We start from the raw sequence: 24,871 nt of genomic DNA, 5'->3' as shown, positions 1-24,871 counted from the left end.
ATCCATCCATCCATTTGGACCATACTCTGTGCAGAGCATGGGTGGTGCCTAAGCAGTCTCCTTGGCTATTGGCCACAATCCTGGACAGATCGCCACTCCGACGCAGGATACCAGCAAGCTGGTACTCATTTTGCCGACCTCAGAAGGATGACAGGCTGAGTCAGCTACACCTGGTATTAATTCAACAGCGAAGCAGGATTTGAACTCAGGACCCAATGATCCCAAGCCCACCACTCTAGCCATTAAGCCCGAGGTCGGCAACCTGCGGCCCGCGGGCCAAATGCGGCCCGCGAGCTCCTCCCGTGTGACCCGCGGCGCCTTGTCCGGATTTCCATTAGGTGCGGCCCATGAAACATTTTTCTGAACCGACGGCAAATTTAACATATGTGGACATATGATTCTTCCACATATATCACAGTCTCTGTACGTCACAATAAATTATTTTCGCTTCTAGTCCACTTAACTTGGTCTTAAATATTTTTTCGTTGTTGTTTCAGATGGCTGAAGGTCTTAAGGTTCAATTTACAATTACATTTATTATCATTGATTTTAGGTGTGTTTGTTATTTTTCGGGTTGGGAGGGGGGGTGTGGCCTGCGAGGTGGCCCGAACGTGGCCCAGTGGCCCGCGGCCTGGTTTAGGTTGCCGACGCCTGCATTAAGCCAACATCAAGCATATGTATTGTAATGTAAATAAACCAATTATAATGTATATTCGCCTGTTTCCAGACTTTATGGCCAATCTGTCCACACACACACACACACACACACACACACACACACACACACACACACACACACACACACACACACACACACACACACACACACACACACACACACACACACACACACACACACACACACACACACACACACACACACACACACACACACACACACAAATTGCTTAACCCGGCTTTGCGTGCACGGGGTAATAAATAATGACCATTGTGGAAAATAAAATAACGATAAGAGTTAAAACTTAGTTTGCCAGGGAGATTTCATGAAATAATGTTGAAATGTTTTGGCAAAGATTTGTCTAATTGAACCTTGAATTTGGGCAACAGCTGCAAAGTTAGTTCATATAAACACGAGTCTCATCAACTCTGCCTTCTCATTGTATTGCAAAGTTTTTTTTCTTATTTAGATTGTAAAACAGGAGTCATCGGCCTGCTGAGGCTACAAGACTTCTCATTGTGTTACAAAGCTGTACCATATCTGTGTAAACAGATGCTCCACAAGCCTGCTGAGATCATGCGTATCTTGCCTATGTAAATGAAAGTTTCTCTGTGCACGCATGCCCTGAAGCAAGACATGCATTTCTTCACTGCTTTATCTTGTTACTCACATGTTTTATTATGTATAGAATTGTTTTTCTCTTTGCTTTGAAGGACTTCTGTTTAACAGAGATTTCTTGTAGTCTGCTATTGATTAACCAGTACCCTCTGAAGCTTTGACCCCTCCCTATTTCCAATCATGTAAAAGGCCATGTATCCTAGCTCAGAATCAGAGATCTGTTTGTACACTTGAGACAGCCTTTCTCTCCACACGTGTGTTTATACAATAAACGATCGATTAGATTTTCTTTTGTGTAAAATTTCCAACACACCATGCTGTGCATAATACCTGAGGGTTTCTGATAGTGGGGACAAGGTGCCATCTCCACGATCCACCACTCGAAGCAAGTCAATATGGTCTCCTTGCTGGAGGACAAGCAATGCAAGTTGGGGATTCGTCTCAAGAGGTGGGCTCTCTGGAAAGTATGGAATCTGCACGTCTTCCAAAGCAACTGAATAAAAAGGCACAACAAGGTCAATAACAATGCTTTTCAATCAATCGATAATTGAAGATACTTGCCAATGGTAGAAAATACCGTGGTGCAACTGCAGTTGGCTTACCACGTCGTGTGTTCACAGGGCCTCCTCGCATAGCCAGGACCAAACGCACCGTCGCACCATCTGCAATACTGGCAAGTTCACAGCAAATGCATCAGTTTGTTGGAATAATCACAACATTTAATGATTAGCAAAAGTACCAGGCATTACCAGGCAATGCTGTGTCCCTCCTCCCACCCCACCCTTCCTCCTCCCACCTCCACAGGTACCCCGCGGACCGAACGCATCTTTTTATTTATTTGTATGCAACCTGTGGCTGCTTAGCTGCATAATTTTCTGGGGGCGCTACTGTGCCGCTGATGCAATGCCCCGTTACTCATTTCACCGACCTCAAAAGGATGACAGGCTGAGTCAACCCACATGGTGTCAATTTAATGGCACGACAGTGGCTCAAACTGAAGACCCTAAGATCTCAAGCCAGCCACCATAACTATAAAAAGCAAACACCAAGCTTCATAACGTATCTATTGGACTGCCACAATTAAGCACACATTTAGAGACAAACATTTTACCAAGCTGCAAAATATTGAATAAAATTGAACATATTATTGTCATGCTTTTGGGTAGACAATATTGAACGTTTTTCCATCAAGGGCCAAAACATGTATATGGATCAAAATCGCTCGTTTTAAAATTATTGCAGGGTGTATATATGGAGAAGTTAGCTAAGGTGGTAACTTTTTTTTTCTTTCTCCACAAAAGAAAAACCTCTTCTTTTACCCTTGAGTGTTATGTCATTAGATTCACAGTAACATCTATATATTACTAAAACTCTCATCTTGTATATATGTATGTTCCCAAAATACAGCCAAAACGGTACAAGATAGCCCAAAAATTTTAGGGCCATCTTACTCACCATTCTCCTGCGGTGTGCACCATCAAGTTTCGTTCAAATCGGGCAATGAAAAAATTATTAAAAAATCAATTCCCGATTCAGTCAAGTACTCTTTGGGAGAATTTCATCAATGCAAATAACCTCAGTGGTATAGTTCGCTGGAGCTATCTTTTTTTTCCCCCTTGAAATGATTTATTTAAAAATCTCAAGTATTTAGTATTGACAAAGAACGATTTATTTTTAAGCATAAAATAAACATCGCCATTTTGATCTGATACCTCGTGTTCATTAATAAAATTGTGTTTAGAAGATTACGCACAATCATTTCTTCGACTTTCTCTTCTCCGTATTAACGCACAATATCAAGTTTCGTTCAAATCGGGCAACGAAAAAAATAGTTAAAAAATAAATTCCCGATTCAGTAAAGTACTCTTTGGGATTATTTGATCAATGCAAACAATCTCAGCGGTATAGTTTGTTGGAGCAGTCGTTTTTTTTTTGGAAATGATTTTTTTTTTTCATCAACCGCTGTCACAACGGGAACCCAACGGGTTCACGGGTCATCTAGTTATCTTTAAAATCGGTGTATAGGTTGTGTTTGTATTCAGTTTTTGAATAAATAGCGATTAGCGCATTTGAGAGGTCATGTGACTCCTTCGCCGATCATTGTAACGTCCTCATTAAGTGATTTTTCACACCCGATACCATATATGACAATTGGAGCTCACCATGTCACCAATTATATAGGTATCTGGGTTGAAATCCCAAAAGTTTTTTACTTTTTTTTATAAAGCATCATCTGTGTGATCTACCCTCGAAAATCGTGACAAGTGGTGGGTGGCTTGTGTATTTACAAGTTATGAATTGGGAGAAAATGACGAAAACCGAATAACATGCATCGTGGTTTAAAAATAATAATAATAATAATAATAATAATAAGTGGTCCTATAAAGTTTTGTCACAATTAACCTTGTGAGTTCAGAGGAGTGGGGAAAATTGCATCATATACTGCAGAGTAGGGAAAAACCGCATTGCTCCAACCTCCAAATTTGAGAACGAGCACTGAAAAAAGCAATGTGTGCAGCGATTCGTAGGTATGAAGAATCATCAGGCATTCCGTAAGAGTGAGGAAAGTGAAAAAAAAAATTTGGATGCTTTATCGTACAAAACCCGATGTGGCCTGTTCCAAGTGAAGGCATTGTTGAGCAGGCCCAAACAAAATGGTGGCTCAGGACCCCTGTGAAGTGACAGCAGGTTGACCAAGACGGCACGCCGCCATCTTGGAAAGGTTTTCTTTTTAAATGGTGAGCACCCCATTAAATTTTCTTCAAATGTCATGTTCAAATGAACCCAAATAACCGGTTTCAATTCATGCACTCCCATGGAGTTCCATTCATATGCATGCAAAGTTTTGGAGTTATTGGGTAGGGGGGGGGGAAATTATATATATATATATATATATATATATATATATATATATATATATATATATATATATATATATATATATATATATAACAAAATATCAACAGATATACACCGACAACTAGGAAAATGATAAAATAAAAATTACCCCCGTGTGGGGGTGACGGTCATCTCTATAATGTTTTTGACTATCATAATCGATGAACTGTTACCAGATATCTCCTAAAATGACAGACTAGATAGGTTTTGAAAATGGCGACTTTCACAACCTCGTGACCTCGTGACCTTGACCCTGACCTCGAATCCGGGAAAAAATACATCGTTGGGTATCACTCATCGACCTCTACCCACATACCAAATTTCATCAAGATCGGAAGTAAAAAGTTTTCTTTGTACCGGGAGGTGTTTTTGACCATCGTCCAGGTTACCTGGCGGCCAAACGGGACGGAAATTCAAAAATCTGTCTGGTTAGATACAAGTTAATATTTTTTACTATCATAATCAATAAACAGTTGCCGAATATCTTGTAGAATGGCAGACTAGATAGGTTTTGAAAATGGCGATTTTTATAACTTACGTGACCTCGTGACCTTGACCCTGACCTTGAACCCGGACAAAAGTTATATCGTTGTGCAACACTCATCGACCTCTACCCACATACTAAGTTTCATTAAGATCGGAAAGAAAAATTGTTGACGGACGGACGGACATTTGGTCCGGCTTTATTAGGTCATCTCGGTAGAGATGACCTAATAAAAGAGGAGGAGATAGTTTGGAAACAGACAAAGAAGGCTCTTTGGAATGGCGATGAAGAGGTCACCACAACTGGGATGGAGAACTAATCATTTACTGCTAAACTGCAGGTTCATGTTCGACAGTGTTCAAAATATAAAATTCAATTGAAATTAAGCACTTCCTTGATCAATGACTGACATCAGTCAGACAGACAAAAGGTCAACCAATCACTGATAGGTTGGATCTGTATCTTCACCAACAACAAATAAATTTGTCATGGCCACGCTTCCAACCTGTCCTCCAAGTTTCATCTGAATCCATCCCTAAGGTTTTGAGATACCATGCTATATATCATTTGTTGGCCCCATCTCTCAATGGTGACGAATCATTTAAAAAAATTGATCCAGATCCGGATATTCACCAAAACCGAATCACTTCGTCCTTGTCACACACCAACATCCATCCATCCATTGGGACCATACTCTGTGCAGAGCGTTGGTGCTGCTTAAGCAGTCTCCTTGGCTATTGGGCACAATCCTGGATGGGTCACCACTCCAGCATGCTGACACTCATTTTGCTGACCTCGGAAGGATGACAGGCCGAGTTAACCCCACCTGGTATTAATAAAACAGCTGAGCGGGATTTGAACTCAGGACCCTCGGATCCCAAGCCTGGCACCCTAACCATTAAGCCAACACCAGGCATAAACCCAACATGTCTGCCAAATTTTTGTCTGAATCCAGCCATAACTTTTTGAGATATCCTGCTGACAGACAGAGGTAGGCAGGCAGGCAGACACAGCAGTGAAGACATAACCTCTGGCCACCTTCGGTGGCAGAGGAGTGACATCACCACTAAGGAGCCATAGTTAGTTGCATCTACTTGCCACTGAAAATTGAGGCAGGGGGGGGTGCACTGGGGAGAAATCCATCACAATTGATTGCAATAAAAGTGGCTTCTTGGGTTTGCAACATCACAAAACATTTTTTTTTTGTCGCCATCACATCACAAAACAAATCCATCACAATTGGATGCAACATGCAAATGAGATGTCCGTTTTTCAACAAAGTGCCCCAAGAGCACGAACCTCCCCCAAAGACCGTTAAGACTGTACATCCCTTAACTTTCAACGTGATCACATGGGCAACAGGCAATTAGCTCCTGGTTTACAAAACTCACACAACTTCATAACAAAAGAGAATATGGAAATGTCATTCATGATTTGTATAATGCTAATTGGCAAATACAATACAGGGTTTGCCCCTTCAGCTAAGAAAAAAACAAAAAAAAAAACAGGTTTTCTTTTAAAACTCACTTTATAGTGTTTGTGGCTGTAATGGTGTAGTCAGCAAGTGCAACAGCCACCACCACCACCACCACCACTCTTTTTAAAACTTTACAAAACCCTGAATAGCTCCAAACAGAAGCCTGGTGTTGGCTTAATGGTTAGGGTGGCTGGCTTGGGATCTTTAGGTCCTGAGTTTGAGCCCGGTTGGCCACTGAATTAACACCAGATGAGGCTGACTCAGCCTGTCATCCTTCCGAGGCCTGTGAAATGAGTTCCTGTGCCCTGGTATCGGGGCACAGCATCAGCGGCATAGTCATGCCCCAACAAAATGATAGCTAACTGGCAGTCAAGCTGCCATTCACAAGAATATTCCAACAAAATTTTTGTGGAAGTCTGTTCACAAATTAGTGATGATAACAATATGACTCATCTCTGTATGGCTATTATTAAAATGCAGTATCGTGAACAATGTGTAGGTCAGGTGTATATCATGCTGAAGAGGACATGGTGCTTGGTTTTGGAAGGAAGAGGCTGAAAAAAAAGTTATTGTGTTGACAAGGTAATAGGAAAGACTGTCATTATAACAAAGAGATGGATAAACTGGATATCTTATGAATTATAAATAAGCATACTTGTAATCTTGTAGGCAGTAATCGTCTTGGAGCTCGGTGTTACACCAGATGAGATGTTGTTGAGAAACAGGAATGCCTGTAGAATGCACTCGACTTTAGATCAACGTTCTCAGGAGATTCACAACTTAGGGAGTACAGCCACCAGGCAACACGAGAAAATTTGTATATTTAGCTGGTCATACACTGAAGCAATGTCTGTGCGAATCCCATGCATTTATTCACGGAGTCATCAAATGCATTTGCACGGTTTAGTCGCGATTCCAGCAAACAACGGTGGGAATCTCCGGTGTTTTCCAAGCCAATTTTAACACACACAGACATACCTTCCTGCATTTTAAGTTTATAATTAGTCTCACTCCAAATAGTCCAGGAAATGTAGCCCTTAAAAAAAAAAATTAACTCAACTTCCAACAAATTGCAACAATTTTGTTTTTAACCACATTTCATTTCTATGGGGCGAGAACACCATCCTAAAGTCCTAAGGAATCTGTTGAGCAAATATGTATAACTAGCAGATTTACCCGGTGTTGTGTGGGAAGAGAAACGTGAAAATGGAATACCCTCTGCCAACACCACCCAGTGACGCTACATGGTACACATTTAGAGACAATTTACGCCACCCCACACACCCATGTGAGGCCGCGGCCACATAGCCTGTGTCACACACACACACACACACACACACACACACACACACACACACACACACACACACACACACACACACACACACACACACACACACACACACACACACACACCTACCCCGAGTTTGGAGCTTGTAACTTAAAAGATGTGGCCATGCATAGAATACATAAAAACAGAGATTTTTTCCTTTTATAGGTGCAGATTTGCATAAATCCAATGCGGCCACCAAATATCAATATCTCAAAATAAGCCATCAGAGAGCAAAGACATGGCAGCGATTTTAAATTTTGGAATTGCGTCCAAAAACCCCAGGACGCATTTGGAACACTAAAACTGGATTGGATGAATAACTCATTTGCATAAATCTAATATGGCCACAAAATATTAATATCTCACCATATCTATACTCAGGTGACAGGTCTTGCCTGAGCCACCAAAACAACAATTGTATTCTGCTTCTAGATATTTTAAGACGATGGAAAACATAGGATAACTGCCCAAGCATGCTGAAATAATTTCCATTGCATGTAATATTGCATGTTACCCCTGTTATTTTTATACTCGATAAAATAAAAATGACAACATTTAATTGCTTTAATTCAAACTCGTTGACCAGACTCGGTGGTGAAATGGTTACAATCATTTCGTGCTGGAACAGGACGCTGGCCGTTGCCTGTTCGGCTGAGTCGTGAAGTTTGTACGCTTCGAGGAGAAGGAGAAAAGGAGAAATGACAAGAGCGACAACAAGGTGCAAGAGAGACAAGAGGGCGGTTAGAAGCAAAGCATGAGGCTCTGGTCCCTCTCGACACAACGAAATAGCAGCGCCATTCTCGTTGTTCATGCTGATGTGAATGTGTTCACGTGCTGGAGCAAGATGCTCGCCGTTGACTGTACGGCTGGGTCGTGAGGTTTGTATGCTTTGAGAAGGTGAGAAGGAGAGAAGAAGAAGAGCGCATCTTTTGGCCTCGTCTCGGAGCCGCAGCAATCGCCTTGTTGTATGATCAAGGTGAAAGGCGGCACCATTTGGTGTATGTGGACCTGGAACTTAAAGGGAGCGGTGTGAGAATCTCAATCGTGCAAAGAAACCGCACAGCGCTTCGTGATTCCTGGTGTTGAACATGGTCCATGCCACACCTCACGTATGTGACCGCAGAGAGCGACTTTGCAACATTTTGCTGTGTGCTTCCCATGCAATGGCTACGAGGCTCGACGATTTTGAGGCTCCTTAAAGGTTGCCTCTGGACACAAGCTGAGTGCCGACATAAAGGGGAGGATTTTCTTTTATTTTTATTTTTCCCCTTGTCTGTGTTTTATTACCGAGTGGAGACGTCTCAAATTAGTATTTCATTTTACTTCACTTTTCATTATCGCCCTTTGGTATATTTTCATTATTTACTCGTTGATTTATGTTCATTAAACCATTATTTGTTCAATTTACTCGTGTTCTTCTACTCGTGGGTTTGAGAATAAACCCGTGTGCTACCGTCTGGTACACGCCTTTGCCACAATCTCCAAGGATTTTGACTGTTCGCCTCTGAGTGAAAGCCGTTCGGCTATCCGCCCAGGTTTGTGTTAATCGGCCTGAACGCGACAGTATTTAAAACAATACTTTTAAATATGCCTCTAACAATCCAGAGTTGACATTCTCTATATTGACTTCACTACATTTTTGGTGACATTTTGATCGAGCTCAACCACACATAATATGACGTCACGGTGACGAGTTACATTGTAACATCGCATTTATCTTCTCCTTCCGAAAATATCATAATTTTCCCATTTAATATTTGATTTAAGGAGGTTTTGATCATTTTATTGCAAGGCAGAGCGTAAAATTGCACAACATACTTCGACGTTTTGAATTTTTTATATCAATTTTTTTAAGGCTGTTTATATAGCTAAGGTGTTATTCCATAAATCATACATTGATGCCTCTGACAATAAGGGGAAAATGAGCACAGCAGAGGCGGTGTACAATAAGGGAAAACCAGGAAGTAACGGGAATGATAGTTTCTAGAATGATGCGAGGAATCTACGATTGTTGACAGTTGCAAATTGAAATGTCGCTGTGCATTGTGGGTAAACGCCATAAATAAATAAAAATTCACGTCGTTTGTGGGAATCATACGATAATTTTGTGCAGTAATTTTGAGGTTCCAATGTGATATTTCCACTTTAAAAATCTGGCAACCCTGCAAAGTGAAGCACATATGCGCAGAGAGTAGCAGCAAGCTCCGCAGAGACGCTCGGTCTCGACAGTGTATTGGTAAGAACATCCACTCAAAGCTCAAACCATTGTGTGTGTTTGTTTATTTTAGTTCCATTATGAGCCATAAAACAGGGCAACTTAAAAATAAAATAAAATAAAATAAATAAATAACAGAAGGAGCTTATTGTGTATGAACTATGAACCAAGCAGCAGCAATAATAATACCATACATGCCTACTGAATTCAAAGACGAAGAATCCATGTAATTAAAGATACTACAGCTGTACTTTCTTCTCTCTGTAATTTACCTCCTCTGACTCAGCTAAACACATGTATGTGCGATCGGAGGCTCGGAGGTCAGCAGCACTTTGCATTGTACAACTTGCACCTTTTCTAAGCTCGCCACAATCTATTTACCGAGTTTGTGCTCCCTCTGGGTCTCACCATCTGCCACAATCTTTCCTGAGAAAGCCATATCTCCAAGCTGGCCTCCAAAGCCAGTCGCCAACTGGGCATCCTACGTCGTGCAGTCCTTCCTTGGCACACCTGGGCACCTAACCACGTACAAAGCTTTCATCTGCAGTCTGCTAGAGTACTGCTCCCCCCCCCCACAATCTGGGGTGGTGCTCCAGCCTCACACCTAACTTGACTTCACGTTGTGGAAACCAAAGCTTTTTGGATCATTGGTATCTACCACGATGAAGGTGAGTCTTTGGGTCTCTGTCCCTCACCGGAGGCAGGTCGGTGCTCTTTCTGTCTTCAACCGCCTCCTCTCTAGCCTTGCCCCCCACTCCCCCGCTCTGTCTGTGATCTATCCCCCCTATATTTCGTTGCGGCACTCAAGGTCTGCCAAAAACAAGAATCACTGCTCACCTGCACTCTTTCATTCCTCTTTTTTCCCTACCTCTGAAACAAACTCCCACACTCTCTTAATCCCACTCCTCCCTCCAGGTCTTCAAAACAGCTGTTCACCACCATCTCTTGTCATCTCCCATCCAAAATCTTGATCTTTACTACCCCCATTAATCCACCTCCTTCATATTCCCTATTTCCTTCCTGAAAGTCCCTGTAGTACCATCTTGTTAACCCCGCCTCATCCCTCTCCCTTCCACAGATCTCCTATCGTCTTTGTTCCCCATTATTTTGTGCTTCCCTCTCCTGCTCCTCTTGTCTCCTGCCTTGTTTTGTGTTTCTGTGCATTAGCTCATACACGAGCCTCAACTTGGTACACAAAAAATAAATAAATTAAATTAAAACAAACTGAACAGGCTGACTAATGGAGTAGGGTGATAAAGTGCCTACAATGATCACTACAGCATTCACTGATATATATATATATATATATATGTTGTTGTTCATCTTTCGGCTGCTCCCGTTAAGGGTCGCCACAGCGGATCATCTGTTATGATCCGCATACTGATTTGGCATAGGTTTTACGCCGGATGCCCTTCCTGACGCAACCATGGTCGCCTCTTACGACACAGGGATAAGGATGATTCTGGGCTGCCCTACATCCTCTCATAGCACGGCCCAGCGGAGAGTGCCCGTCATCAAGCGATCCTCCAACCCAAGCCTCCGAGTAGCCGGATTACAGGCGCACGCCACTACGCCCGGTTATATATATATATATATATATTATATATTATGCTGTATGTTATAATATAATCCTATCAAGGGATATGAGAATCGTGATTTTTTTTGATCAAAGTTCTCGATCAGAAAGCCGAATGAGATTACTTGTATTAAAGTTTATGCCAATATGAATTGTATAGTCTTGAGAGAACACAATTTTCTTTTGAGAAAAACAAACAAACATACAACGTCGATGCATTATAATTGTGAAAGCAATTAGTTCTAAATTTAATGTTCTTTATATAAAAGCAGAATAATTTCATTCAATAATAAAATGTGTGTGTGTGTGTGTGTGTGTGTGTGTGTGTGTGTGTGTGTGTGTGTGTGTGTGTGTGTGTGTGTGTGTGTGTGTGTGTGTGTGTGTGTGTGTGTGTGTGTGTGTGTGTGTGTGTGTGTGTGTGTGTGTGTGTGTGTGTGTGTGACCTTTAAGAGTGAGTAATTTGTCAATTTGATTCTAAAATAACAAAAACAGCGGTAACATGTAATATTACATGTACTAGAAATTACTTCAGCATGCTTTAGCAGTCATCCTACGTTTTCAATAGCCTAAAATATGTTGAAGCAGAATACAAGTGTTGTTGTGATTGGTCAGGCAATACACATCACTCGAGGGCAAAGATGTGGCGAGATGTTGATATTTGGCAGCCACATTGGATTTATACAAATGAACAATTTATCCAATCAACTTTTAAACTATTCCAAATGCATCCTCGTGTCAAAAAACCAAAATTGTAGAATTTAAAATGACTAATGTGTCATTTGAGAGCAATGACATGGCAATATACTTGTATTTGGTGGTCATGTTGGATTTATGCAAATTATTCACATTTCCACAACAGATTCCTTAGGACTTTTATTATGGTGTTCTGGGGACCCCATATAAGTGCATTATGGTTAAAAAAAATAATAATAAAGTTGCCATTTGTTCCAAGTCAAACCTTATTTTGCCTGGACTACAAGGGGAAGCGAGACTATTGCAACACCCCTGTACGTTCTATATCTTTTTGCTTTAAAAATTGTTTTCTTTGTAACCGCTTATCTGATCAATGCAAAATTCTAAATAAAGGAGGGACTCCCCAAGGAGAATATGCTATTGATAACTCTGTCATAAGCCACATGGTATTAACAGCCATATTGGGTTAAGGGGGGGGGGTTTAAAAAAATTGGCATACGCATACGCCCAATGAAGAAAATTGAACTTTGGCATTCATCATCAGCTCCCGATTGAGTATATAGGGTGATAATGATGACATCGGTGAAGTAGTATTCCAGCCATAATTGGTTGAATCAAAATACTTATTCGAAAAATCTGAAACTTCATATATCTGATCGACGACCCGACGCAAGTGAAGAATAAAATTTATTACATAATCGGTAATGTGCTCTGGTGGCCATATTGGATTGAAAAAAAACAAAAAAAAAATTTCTTCTCCAGAACCGCTTAACAGATCGATATTAATCTTCCTACAGATGATCGACAAGCCATGGGGAACACAGTATGAAATCTTTTTTTTTCATATTTATCTTCATTGACACAATTTAGCCTTGATGTGTACAAAAGTGTTCGTTAAATATCCTAATAATCAATAAATCTATGGATAATGGCAAAGTATGTGACAACAGGGAGAATGGATGATACGGAAACATAGGCCATAAGAGTAGGGCATTCAGTTGATGGTATTTTTGTTCGGAGTGAGTGCGCAAGGCAAGACTATGCACTCTGCAGAGTGTCGCTCTAGTTATGAAAATGCATTTGATTAACTTTCCCTGCGAGCTGAGAAGTTGGCAACTTCAAAGCCATTTGAATGGGGCGGCCATCGCGTGAAAAGTTCTCATGGTCATTGTGAGGAACACAAATATGACAAAGTCTTTGAAAAATTGAGGGGCATTCGCTCAGAGCGTAAAAACACGCCTACTCTAACAGCACGCAAAATGGAGTCAAATCGTCCTGGATTCACATGGATGAATCGCCACATCATATGGATATACGACCATGTTACAAGGTACAGCGTTGATGATACAAAGAGAGTTTACAGTAATTTCACTCACCCTCCAGAATCTCGACCTTCACCTTGACATTAAAGATCGTCTCCACAAGAGAAACACGAAGCTCGAAGCTTGCACCAGTTAGCGTCTCCACGAAGATGTTCATATTTTTAAGGAAGGAGAATTGAAAAGGCACGGGAGAGTCTTCCCTACTGCAGTGCGATGGGCCACGCCACGGCATATTTCTGGTCAACGTGCGGAAGCAAACAACATCACAACTTGGTCCTCAAAACCCGATGCAAGTAAAATGAGAGTGAATACCTAGGGGTATGGGTGGGATCCGTTCCACCTTCTGACAATCACTAAAGGAGATCGCAACCAACGTGAGAACACAGCATTCTATTAGCGAGTACATATTGGAACCCTCCCAACTGATCTCCTTTTGTAGGTGGTCAACCGATTGCTCATTGTGCAAAATAAAGTGTACTTGAGCCTCTCCACTACAATGCTCGCCCGAAGTGTTCTGGGTGAGGGATTAAATAAATAACTTTCACCACTGACTGGTGTAGATTCATCCGATATCTGCCCATTCTCACCAACACACTTGGCAATCATGGCATGTACAACAACCACCACCACCACCACCACACAACTTGAGCGAGGCCTCAATCCAGGGGTGTGTTCCATCACCAATGAGTTTGTAGATCGCTCGCCAAGCGGCTTAAGCATTCACGCAAGCATTCCAATGAAACGGTGAAGGAATAGGGGGGCTTGGCAAGTGATATCGGCTGCTTTGCGGTTTGTGACAAGCACGAAGTAAAACATTCAATGGCATCGAACAAACGAGCCAAGGCCTACCGAATAGGCCTTAAGGTCCACCCCTGTACGACGGTGTTCCCCACGTTAGCGCCTCAAGGTGTCCGTTTCGCAGGCACATCAACTCTCACCCGGTCACCATAGCAATGGGATCAAGGACAAACCGCCTTAAACTCATAGGAATGTCATCCCAATGGGTCGATCGTTTCTGATGGACACGATTTATCAACAAAAGTCAGGAACAAAAGGACACTCAATACATCCTCGATATCGTACTTTCAATATTAAAGTATGTCCAACAGTGCACTGTACACAGAGCCCGACACCACACTGTACACAGAGCCCAATACCACACTGTACCAGCCTTACCTTAGTAGGCCGGACACCACACTGTACACAGAAGCCGATACCACACTGTACCAGCCTTACCTTAGTAGGCCGGACACCACACTGTACACAGAGTCTGACACCACACTGTACCAGCCTTACCTTAGTAGGCCGAACACCACACTGTACCAGCCTTACCTTAGTAGGCCGAACACCACACTGTACACAGCCCAATACCACACTGTACCAGCCTTGCCTTAGTAGGCCGAACACCACACTGTACCAGCCTTACCTTAGTAGGCCGAACACCACACTGTACCAGCCTTACCTTAGTAGGCCGGACACCACACTGTACACAGCCCAATACCACACTGTACCAGCCTTGCCTTAGTAGGCCCGACACCACACTGTGCACAGAGCCCGACACCACACTGTACACAGAGCCCGACACCACACTGTACCAGCGTTACCTTAGTAGGCCGGACATCACATTGTACCAGCCTTACCTTAGTAGGCCGGACACCACACTGTACACAGAGTCTGACACCACACTGTACCAGCCTTACCTTAGTAGGCGGAACACCACACTGTACCAGCCTTACCTTAGTAGGCGGAACACCACACTGTACCAGCCTTACCTTAGTAGGCCGGACACCACACTGTACACAGTCTGACACCACACTGTACCAGCCTTACCTTTGTAGGCCGGACACCACACTGTACCAGCCTTACCTTAGTAGGCCGGACACCACACTGTACACAGAGCCGGACTCCACACTGTACCAGCCTTACCTCAGTAGGCCGGACACCACACTGTACCAGCCTTACCTCAGTAGGCCGGACACCACACTGTACCAGCCTTACCTCAGTAGGCCGCACGTCCTTGATGTGAAGCGGCCTCCGCTAGAAACTGGGCTCTCGTTTGCCTTAATCCACTGAAGGATCAATCCACGATCGCTCCACGTGCAGATGAGTGGACGAGTGATGAAAATACCAGGGATATCCGTGAAACACACGAACCCCGACTTGCTCGACTTGTCAGGGCGGTTCCCCCCAAACGTTCGCCGTCGCTGAATAGTCGGGTGCGGGGCCGTGCGGACGAACGCACGATCAGTACGAACGCGAGAGGGAGAGAGAGAGGGAGAGTTAATGAACGTTTGTGAGTTCATCGACGTACGTCACTAACTTGGTACTTTTGGACGGGACGACATTCGATTCCCGAACCGACTATAAAACTGTTTAACTGGCGCTTCAAGTCTTGCGGGGGTCCTGGGTTACTGGGTTCGATTACAACCTGTCGGACCCGGTGCTTCGACAACGGCAGGGAATTTCATCGCAAGGTGCCTTGGATGGACGTTAAGCCGGCTGTCGCGCCTGCTTGCCTGACTCAAATTTGACGTGACTCCTGCCGGTGCTCAAATTCCTGCCCTGACTCCACCACTGGGGGGGGGGAGGGGGAGGGGGAGGGGAAGGGGGAGGGGGAGGGGGAGGGGAAGGGGGAGGGGGAGGGGGAGGCAAAAAGCAAACCACCCAGTGTAAATCGTAAGTCTTGCCGTGTAGTTGCTTGGCAGGCACTGGATCCAGAGAGGGATTAATATAGAGTGTATTGCACTTCATGTCCAGTCCAGTTTTACGTCCATCCTGCTTGTAAAGCACCGGGATGACGATTTATAGCTGAGTCTGGATTCGAACCCAAGCTCAACAGCTTAGAGGCGAGTAGTGTGCACCTCGAAAGTCTAATGTCGAAGCCATCCTGCCAGCCCTTGCATTTGATCTGTGTCTCATGAGTATGTTGGCTTCCACATTCACTGCTTTCCTTGTGCACTCTGCAGCAGAAGATCAATTAATTAAATATATATTTTAATATTTAAAAAAAAATGGAATAAGTTTAGAAAACAAACCAGCAGAAGGCCCATGTTTAAAGAATGAAAGGATTTGATGTGGCTTTGAAACAGTAGCAGTGAGATATTAAAGGCAGCATCTTATAGCAAAGACAAAATCTGATGCTTATTGAAGTCCGTCAACGTACAAAGTGGACTTTGGAAAAGGTCATCCAACAACAGGACTGTGCTAGTTACAGCTGCCATAATTCAAGTCCCATACTCAAAAAGCAGCACCGAAAGGACATCTCTTGATTTCCAGTAGGTCTTTGGAAAATATCAGTCCACCTGCTTACAATATGAATGTGTTGGAACATTAAACACAGTTTAACAAATGGTGATACAATGCAGCCAAAGAAGGTTCAAACAAAACCTAAGGAATTATTTGGATCATCAGAGATGGCCTAAGTTTAGATAGGGGGGGAAGAATGTTGGAATGTCAGTTGGAAGAGATGTTATGCACTGGAAGCTGCAAGAGATTGATTGATTAGTCTATTCTTTGGAAGGAATATTTATCCAATTTAATGTTCGGGCCAAAATAAAGGGTGATGTGCGGTTGAGGAATTAGTTTCCACCACAATGAAAGGAGGATCTAATGAGATATTGGAGAACTTTTACCAGCAACAGTTGTTCAATTTGTAACAGAGTCAGAATGATTGCGCGAGCATCGCCAAATATGACCACCACCATCATCTTCGCTGTTGTTTGCACAAAACATTATTTGGTGGAGGTGAGTCCGAACACTTCCATTGTGCCGACTGTTTTGGTTTCTGGATTGAAGGGCATCCAGCTTTCCTCCTTTGTCACAATGATGTTCGCAAACTGTCCCCCACACTCTGCTTGATCCCACACATGGAAAACTCTCGTGTTCCGATGCAATCGAGAACTCTCGTGTTCCGAGCCATGGAGAACCCTCGTCGTCCAAAACATGGTGAACCCCATGGTCTGTGACATGGAAAATGGTGGCTTTTTGGTGGCACCCAGCATGCAGAAACTATTGATATTCTGAGATCAGTCTGCAAAATAATATAAATATTTGATAGGCCTGTGGTCGTGGCAATTTCTTACACCACTATTCTGCAAATGCTCATCACCAATTCTTCCCCACACTGATTGTTGTTCAGTGAACATGAGATACGATTATTCAGACTCATGTGCCGAAACCCATTGCTAACGTCAAGGATTGTGAAGACTTTAACACCATGTAACATCCATCTTCAATAGGCGGCAGAGGATAATGCATCTTCCTAAAGTAACGAGTGTGAGATTATGGAGGTAAACGACAATGGCAATGAAGAACCCATGCATTTCGAAGAGGCTTTTATGACTGTAAGTCTCGAGGACCCAAGCAGATGTACAGCGTGCCGTTCTTGAGGGATGCCGACCATCAAACTAATCAATTAAATGGGAATTATTAAAGGAGCAATGATGTCCTGTCTGACTAGACTACTGTATACAGTGTTTTCTTCAGCTTATCCCTTAAAGCCATTGCTACTCAACATGGGACATATTGGACCAGATTGACTGTCTTGTTGAGCCTGATTCGGTATTCCTTGTCCTTGACCAACCCTGGCCCAGAGAAAAAATAATCAGGAATTAAGGTGCGAACTTAATTCCCTCAAGGAAAATGGAGACTTGGTTATTAGAAGGTGAAAAATTGTAAAATTTGGTTCACCTCATTTCGAGAACCACCCGCTTAATTCAAGGCAGCACTTGGAGGAATTGATGAACAGGCAGAGTTGCTGATGGAAGTGGCACAAATGCTGGTTTTGATTGCACAAGAATGTAAGGAGATGTACCAGTCTCAACAAACATTGTAAGTACCGTAGTTGTTTGTATTGCTTTTATTCAAATGTTGATACAATGACAAACAATAAAGCTGAATTAGAAGATACTACAGAGAAGCAACCCACTTTAGAAGTCAACCCAAAGAAAAGTTGAAATGTTAATGTCTTTAACTTCCAAGGTTGTAACCCATTTACTGCGAAGAAGTGAAAAGGAGTATTTTAGTTCTGATATGCAGACATTGCATGTACACAAAATTAAAGTCACTTTTGCTGGAGAAACTGTTTGAGATAAACCAAAACTTGTAAGATAGTGATGACTAACACTGACTCTCAGGTTGAAAGCAACGACAAGATGGACGATATTTTGCTGGAAATGCGCAGCAGATGATAGACCCACTTTATGATTATGGGAGATTTTGATTATGATGAAATTATTTGCCAAACATAGTCCACTGAAGGAGAAAAAAAATCCACTCAAGCAGCAGATTTATTAACTGCATCCAAGACTGCTTTCTGTATCAGCATATGGAACCAACCAAGAACCGAGTACGCTGGATCTGTTTATGAACAATGGAGTGATGGTTTCTGATATTATATATGCATGCACACAAGAGTGCAAGGGGGGGGGAGGGGACGTTTCTAATTTACCTAGTTGGTGAAGATAATGCAACACAGAAGTTCAAATATGACAGTGAATTATCCTTGACTTTTTCACATTTTGTTGTGTTACAGCCTGAATTTAAAATGGATTAAATTTCAATTTTTTTTTGTCACCAATCCACACAAAAATACCCCATAATGACAAAAGTGAAAACGTGTTTTTGAAATTTTTACAAATTAATTACAAATTAAAAGCTGAAATGTCTTGCGTCAAGAAGTATTCAACCCCCTGAGTGAATACATTGTGGAAGCGCCTCTGGCAGCGATTACAGCTTCGAGTCTTCTTGGGTATGTCTGTATCAGCTTTGCACATCTGGATTTGGGGATTTTCTCCCATTCTTCCTTGCAGATTTACTCAAGCTCTATCAAGTTCGATGAGGAGCGTCAGTGAACAGCAATCTTCAAGTGTTTCCACAGATTCTCAATGGGATCCAAGTCTGGGCTTTGGCTGGGCCACTCAATGTTCTTGTTCTGAAGTTCTTGTTCTGAAGCCATTCCAGTGTTGCTTTGGCTGTATGTTTGGGATCAGTCCTGTTGGAACATAAATCTTCACCAGTCTCAGGTCTTTTAGACTCTGAAGCAGGTTCTCAAGGTTGACTCCATTCATTGTTTGCTCTTTCCTGACAAATCTCCCAGTCCCTGCCACTGAAAAGCATCCCCATAGCATAATGCTGCCACCACCATGCTGCACGGTAGGGATGGTGTTAGATGGATGACGAGCTGGGCTCGGTTTCCACCAGACGTAGCTCTGATTTCAGGCCAAAGACTTCAATTTTCGTTTCATCAGACCACAGAACCTTTTGCCTCATGCCCTCAGTCTTTCAATATGCCTTTTTGATAACTCCAGGCATGCTGTCATGTACCATTTTCTCAGGAGTGGCTTCTGTCCGGCCATTCTCCCACAAAGCCTCGATTTGTGAAGTGCTGCATAAATCGTTGTCCCTCCAGCAGGTTCTCCAATCTCAGCCAAGTAATTCTGTAGTTGTCATAGTAGTCATAGGGTTCTTGGTCACCTCCCTGACTATTCGTCAATCAGATATATTAAGTTTCAGATTTTTCAAATAAGGATTTTGATTCAACCCGGTTGCTCAGTTTGGTCGGATGGCCAACTCTACGAATGGTCTGGGTAGTTCCATATTCTTTCCATTTCCTAATGATAGAGTTCACTCTGCTCTTGGGAACTGTCAACACTGTAGAAATTGTTTTATACCCTTCTACCTTCTATCTACAATTCTATCTCAGAGTTCTATGGAGAGTTCATTGGATTCATGGAAGTGTTTCTGCTCTGACATGCACTGTCAACTGTGGGACTTTATATAAAAAGGTGTGTTTCTTTCCAAATCATGTCCAATCAAATGAATTGGCCACAGGTGCACTCCCATCAATCTATAGACATCTCAAGCATGATGAAGGAAAATTGGATGCACCTGAGCTTAATTTGGAGTGTCACAGCAAAGAGGGTTGAATACTTATTAACTCAAGACATTTTAGCTTTTCATTTTTAGTTAATTTGTATAAAGTAAATAAACAAATAATTCCACTTTGTCATTATATGGAGATCAGTGACAAAAACAAAATCTCAATTTAACCCATTTTAAATTGAGGCTGGAACAACAAACTGGAAAAACTCAAGGGGTGTGAATACTTTCTGAAGGCACTTATGTGAAATCAACTTGAATAAGAAAATGAACCATTTTAATGTTGAAGAGTATTGGGATGCTCCACAATGTACCATTCGTGATCTGGTTGAGATATGTTCCAAAACTCAGAAAGATGGCAGATCAAGCATCAAAAAGGAAAAAAAAGGTGACCTATGTGGATGACAAAGTCAGCTGCTAAAGCAACGTCGATGAAAAAGTCAAAGGATGAAATACAGAACAAACAACCAAAACGGCTTCTGTGATTACAAAGTCAAGCAAAATGTAACAAGTAGTGAGATAAATACAGCAAAGGAATCATGAAAATAAATTAGCTTCTAAAATCAAAATTAGCAATGAGTTTCTGGAAACATGTTAACTCGTTTAAAAGGTTTGGTCAGAGTTGGTAACCTTGTGGATGACAATAAAGCCAAAGTTGCATGAAAAATGGCAATAAAGCCGACAATAAAGCCGATGTTGACAATAAAGCCGAAGTTGCATGACCTACAAAAATAAAAAGAATAGAAAAAAAAACGACTTTCCATTTGTCGCACATTGAACCGAGGATTATGATTTTGCCCCTACTAAATAAATCTATGATTGCCCCTACTAAAAAAAAAATCTACAAGGTAAGGGATGCAAGACCAATGTAGTACTGTCAGACTCTGCTGTTCACGGATTCGCTATTTGCAGACCCTGGATATTCACAGGTCATAAAGTGTGACCTGTTTCCACATTCACTGATTTTCTTTATTATTTTTTTAACTTCAGGATTGGTTTCCCACATCCAACTGGATAATTGGAAATCAGCCAACATCACAGCATTACATAAAAGGTACAAAAACAGATCCCCTTAACTACAGACCCATTATGTTACTGTACTTCCAATCATCAGCAAGGTCATGGAATCCATCATTGCAGTTGACATAAAATCATTCCTTTTCTCCAACAGCCTCATTTCAGATCATCAATTCAGATTCAGACCTGGTCACCCTACCTTGGACATGCTACTTCGACTCTCCCAACAATGATGGAGACCCTCAATATCAGACTTGAGATCAGGGCCTTCTATCTGGACACATCTCGAGCTTTGACACAGTCTGGCATCTCGTCTTGCTCTCCAAATTGTCTGCTGATGGAATCCAAGGCCAATGCCACTCTTGGATTACTGACTTCCTCCACTCAATTAGAAAGCATGTGGCTCTTAATGGAACCCTTTTCATCTCCTCTCCATGTCAAGGCTGGAGTACCCCACGACAGTGTTCTAGGCCCCATCCTATTCCTAATCTTCATCAATGATCTCACCTGGTAGTGAGGTAATCTCACCGACTCTGGAAAATCCTCTTTATGTCCTTGCTCATGACTACACTCTCTGCCATGACATCTCTCATCCTTGTGACAGACAGCCTCTTCACTCTCCTCAGACCTTGACAAAAATCACAAACTGGTCGAACACAATTTTGCTTACGTATCCATATTGTCCACCTTTGTGTTCTCCCTTACCCCTCACCGTTATCTCCACCCATTGTTTGTCTATCTCCGTCTACTTCCTCCCTCCACCTTGCTGTTGTTGTTTCCCTTGCTGTTCCCTTTGTTATGTTGTGTCCTGATTTGTTCTGTGTAATCACTCTTCCACGAGCCTCGACTATGATTAAAAAAAATAATAATAATAATTATTGCCCCCACATTCACCAGGAGCGTATCCCCTGTGGATAGCAGGGTCCGGCAGTGTATGTGAAATCGACTTCACGGAATATGTATTGCGTGGACTGCAAGTTCTTGGAACTGATAAATCCCCTGGTCCACAAAAGGTGAGTGGAAGGGTGCAAAACAAACTCAGTCGCAAAGTGTTGAAAATCCTCATGTACTGGTAAATTACAATATGTATGGAAATGATGAACATTTGCACCAGTATTTAAAAAGGCGATAAAAACAGTATTGTCAAACGAGACATGTTAGCCGATTGTGAATGGTGTGTAAACAGATGGAATTGTTAGTGATATATGGCATTGTGTTTCACCTGGAAGATAATCATACATAAGAAAGGAGATAATAAGAGATGTGAGGAGGAGAAAGAAGACAAATGTGAGGAGGAAGAGAAAAAGAGGTGGGTGGGTGGGGGGGGGGTAACAGATAGGATAAAAAACAAGGAATGATAATGGCAAGAGGAGGACACAGAAGAAGAGTCAAATTATGGAAACAGTTAGTTGTTTCACATCAAGGATAATTATCATTACTAAGAACTCCAAATCAAATCAATGGCTCATTTCAAAATGTAAAAGTGGTCCTTTTAGTCACAATGGGATGCATCAAACTCGCATTGAAAATTGAAATAAAGAAGAAAGGAGGAAAAGTAAATGAAGGAAAGAATAAGTTTCAGGGAAAAATTAAGTTTTTTATTTTTCATTTTCATTTGACTGCAGTAATATCAGAAACATGAAAACACAATCACAGCACATGTCGATTAGACTTGTTCAGATAAGGCACGATCAGCCACTTGCAAAGCAGCCCACATGTTCAAACGTTGTGCGCGAAGACGACTCCAAATCAATGGCTCATTGAGAGCCAAGATCTGGGCTGCTGCTAAAGCCGCAGCCTCTGGTGATAGCACTGTTGTGCAGCCGATACCTAGAATAAATAGAACGATGAGATGAGGAAACAAATAAAGTTGGGGAGTTACTGATTAATTAACAGAGGGGTTAAAAAGTGAAAACAATTCGACAAAAGCATACAAAAAAGGAATTATGCTCCAACATGATCATTTACACTCACTCTATTTACGATTCAAAACAAATATTAAACAGACTGTGAAGCAAATATTTACAACTGCATAAAGAACATCCTAATCGTCTTTCTGAAAATTCACATTCTATGACATATTCAACTGGAGCAGTGGTCCCCAACCTTTACTGTCCCTTGAGCAACAATACTTAATTACAGCGCGTGCGCTGTATACAATTGCACCGAGTTTGAAATGTCCCCGCCGACGTCTACCACGTCTCCGGTGTCCCCCGTGTCCCCCCCCCCACGTGCCTCAAGACAGCCAATGACGGCCGTCCGGTAGATGCAGTGCGTAACCTCGACGGAAATACCCGAGTATTTCAATGGAAATTTGTGAAACTAATGTGCTATATATGTGAAAAACATTTAATTTATTGCTTGACGGAAAAAAACTAAGAAACGCGCTTCTCATGTACGAACGAATGAAAGACGTCATTTCCGCCCACCATGGCATTTCACGCTGAAAGACGTCACTTCTGCCCACCATCGCATTTCGCGCCGATCGCCGTATGCTGAAAGCTAAGTTCTTCTTATGCTATTATTCTTTTGCGGCCTCCTGCCATGCTGTATCGAACGATTTCATTCCTTCTGTTATATATAAAGGTGCTTATCACAATAATAACTTTATTTTAAATTTCAAATATTCAGTACGCTTTTTAATTGTTTTTCAACAGAAAAAGCATAAATTGCATATTTTAACATTAGTGTACTCATTTGCTTCACCACACGCACTGTATTGAAGGATTTCACTTGTTTTATTTGCTTAGCAATGAAAAAAATAACATTTGTAACTCCCAAAAACAAACCAGATCCCACCATCTGCTACAGTGGGCTGCAAAAGTATTTACCACTGCACCCCCTCCAAAGTTTTCACATTTTGATGCCACCTGAGATTATTTAATGATGCTTTCAAATCAAACTTAATATCTAGAGTCTTCAATAACTACTCCAAAGTGATAAAGCTAAAAAAAATTCAGATAAATGTGAATAAGTTTGATTAACAGAGAAAAATCAGATGATTCTTAGTTGCACAAGTATTCATACCCTTTGCCGAATTAACCCGAAATCACTTCAGCAGCAAATTATTTGTTTTAAAGGAAACAAAATAAGTGTAATAGGTTCACCTGTATGTAATCAGTGGTGTACATTAAAAATTAAGCTCCCCCACTTATCTGAGGAGTTTTAAGATCCAACTCACTTGATCGACCAACAAAGCAAACATGAAGATGCAGGAGCTTTCCAAAGAAGTCAGACACAAAGTTGGTGGAGAAGCACTATTCAGGAGAGGGTTATAAGAAGATTTCAAAATCACTCATTATCCCTTTCAGTTCGGTAAAATCAACCATTGAGGAGTGGAAGATGTATCATACCACTTAGACTCTACCCAGATCAGGTCGCCCATCTAAAGTCAGCAGCCGGGCAAGCAGGAAACTGGTTTGGGATGTCACTGTAAATTCAACAATGACTTTGAAAGATCAACAAGGCTCTGTGTGTCCAAGATGGGGGTCAGTGTTCACTAATCACCAATATCCCGTTCCCTTCACAAAGATGACCTCTATTGACAGGCGGCAAGAAAGAAACCGTTTCTGAAAAAGACTCATCTAAAAGCTTTATGGAGTTTGCGGGAAAAAAACAAACAACTTAATCACACCACAGGCATGTGGAGAAAGGCAAAAACATGCAAAAAATTGAAAGAC

The 24,871-nt window shown here is 41.9% G+C and overlaps 2 protein-coding genes across 13 annotated transcripts in view; both read right to left on the bottom strand.

Annotated features, from left to right (window-relative positions):
* The window catches only part of LOC147017918 (AN1-type zinc finger protein 4-like), a 39,555-nt gene extending 23,680 nt beyond the window's left edge, over positions 1 to 15,875 (bottom strand). For 4 of the 11 annotated variants that reach the window (XR_015062192.1, XR_015062190.1, XR_015062191.1 and 1 more), the window contains exons 1-5: positions 15,294 to 15,874; positions 13,350 to 13,531; positions 6,812 to 6,887; positions 1,900 to 1,967; positions 1,628 to 1,790 (exon numbers count right to left, since the gene is read on the bottom strand). Coding sequence is in view for 4 of the 11 variants with exons in the window: in XM_085897007.1 (XP_085753133.1) it covers positions 1,628 to 1,790; positions 1,900 to 1,967; positions 6,812 to 6,887; positions 13,350 to 13,531; positions 15,294 to 15,598 (794 nt within the window). In the remaining 7 variants the exon portion in view is untranslated. Of the gene's footprint in view, positions 1 to 1,627; positions 1,791 to 1,899; positions 1,968 to 6,811; positions 6,888 to 13,349; positions 13,532 to 14,144; positions 15,258 to 15,293 lie in introns of all 11 variants that reach the window. The other 7 variants (XR_015062188.1, XR_015062189.1, XM_085897006.1 and 4 more) reach the window with 5 other exon arrangements.
* A 2,263-nt stretch (positions 15,876 to 18,138) lies between these two features.
* Positions 18,139 to 24,871, bottom strand: part of PAICS (phosphoribosylaminoimidazole carboxylase and phosphoribosylaminoimidazolesuccinocarboxamide synthase) — an 81,117-nt gene continuing 74,384 nt past the window's right edge. For both annotated transcript variants that reach the window (XM_085897003.1, XM_085897004.1), the window contains exon 9: positions 18,139 to 23,021. In XM_085897003.1, the coding sequence (XP_085753129.1) occupies positions 22,858 to 23,021 (164 nt within the window). In that variant the 3' untranslated portion in view covers positions 18,139 to 22,857. The remainder of the gene's footprint in view (positions 23,022 to 24,871) is intronic.

The sequence above is a fragment of the Eptatretus burgeri genome, chromosome 10 (genome assembly GCF_056783735.1).
Source record: "Eptatretus burgeri isolate ZD-2024b chromosome 10, Ebu_testis_v1, whole genome shotgun sequence".
NCBI lineage: Eukaryota > Metazoa > Chordata > Myxini > Myxiniformes > Myxinidae > Eptatretus > Eptatretus burgeri.
Note: the sequence above shows the minus strand (reverse complement) of the source record. Positions and strands in the feature narration are given on the sequence as shown.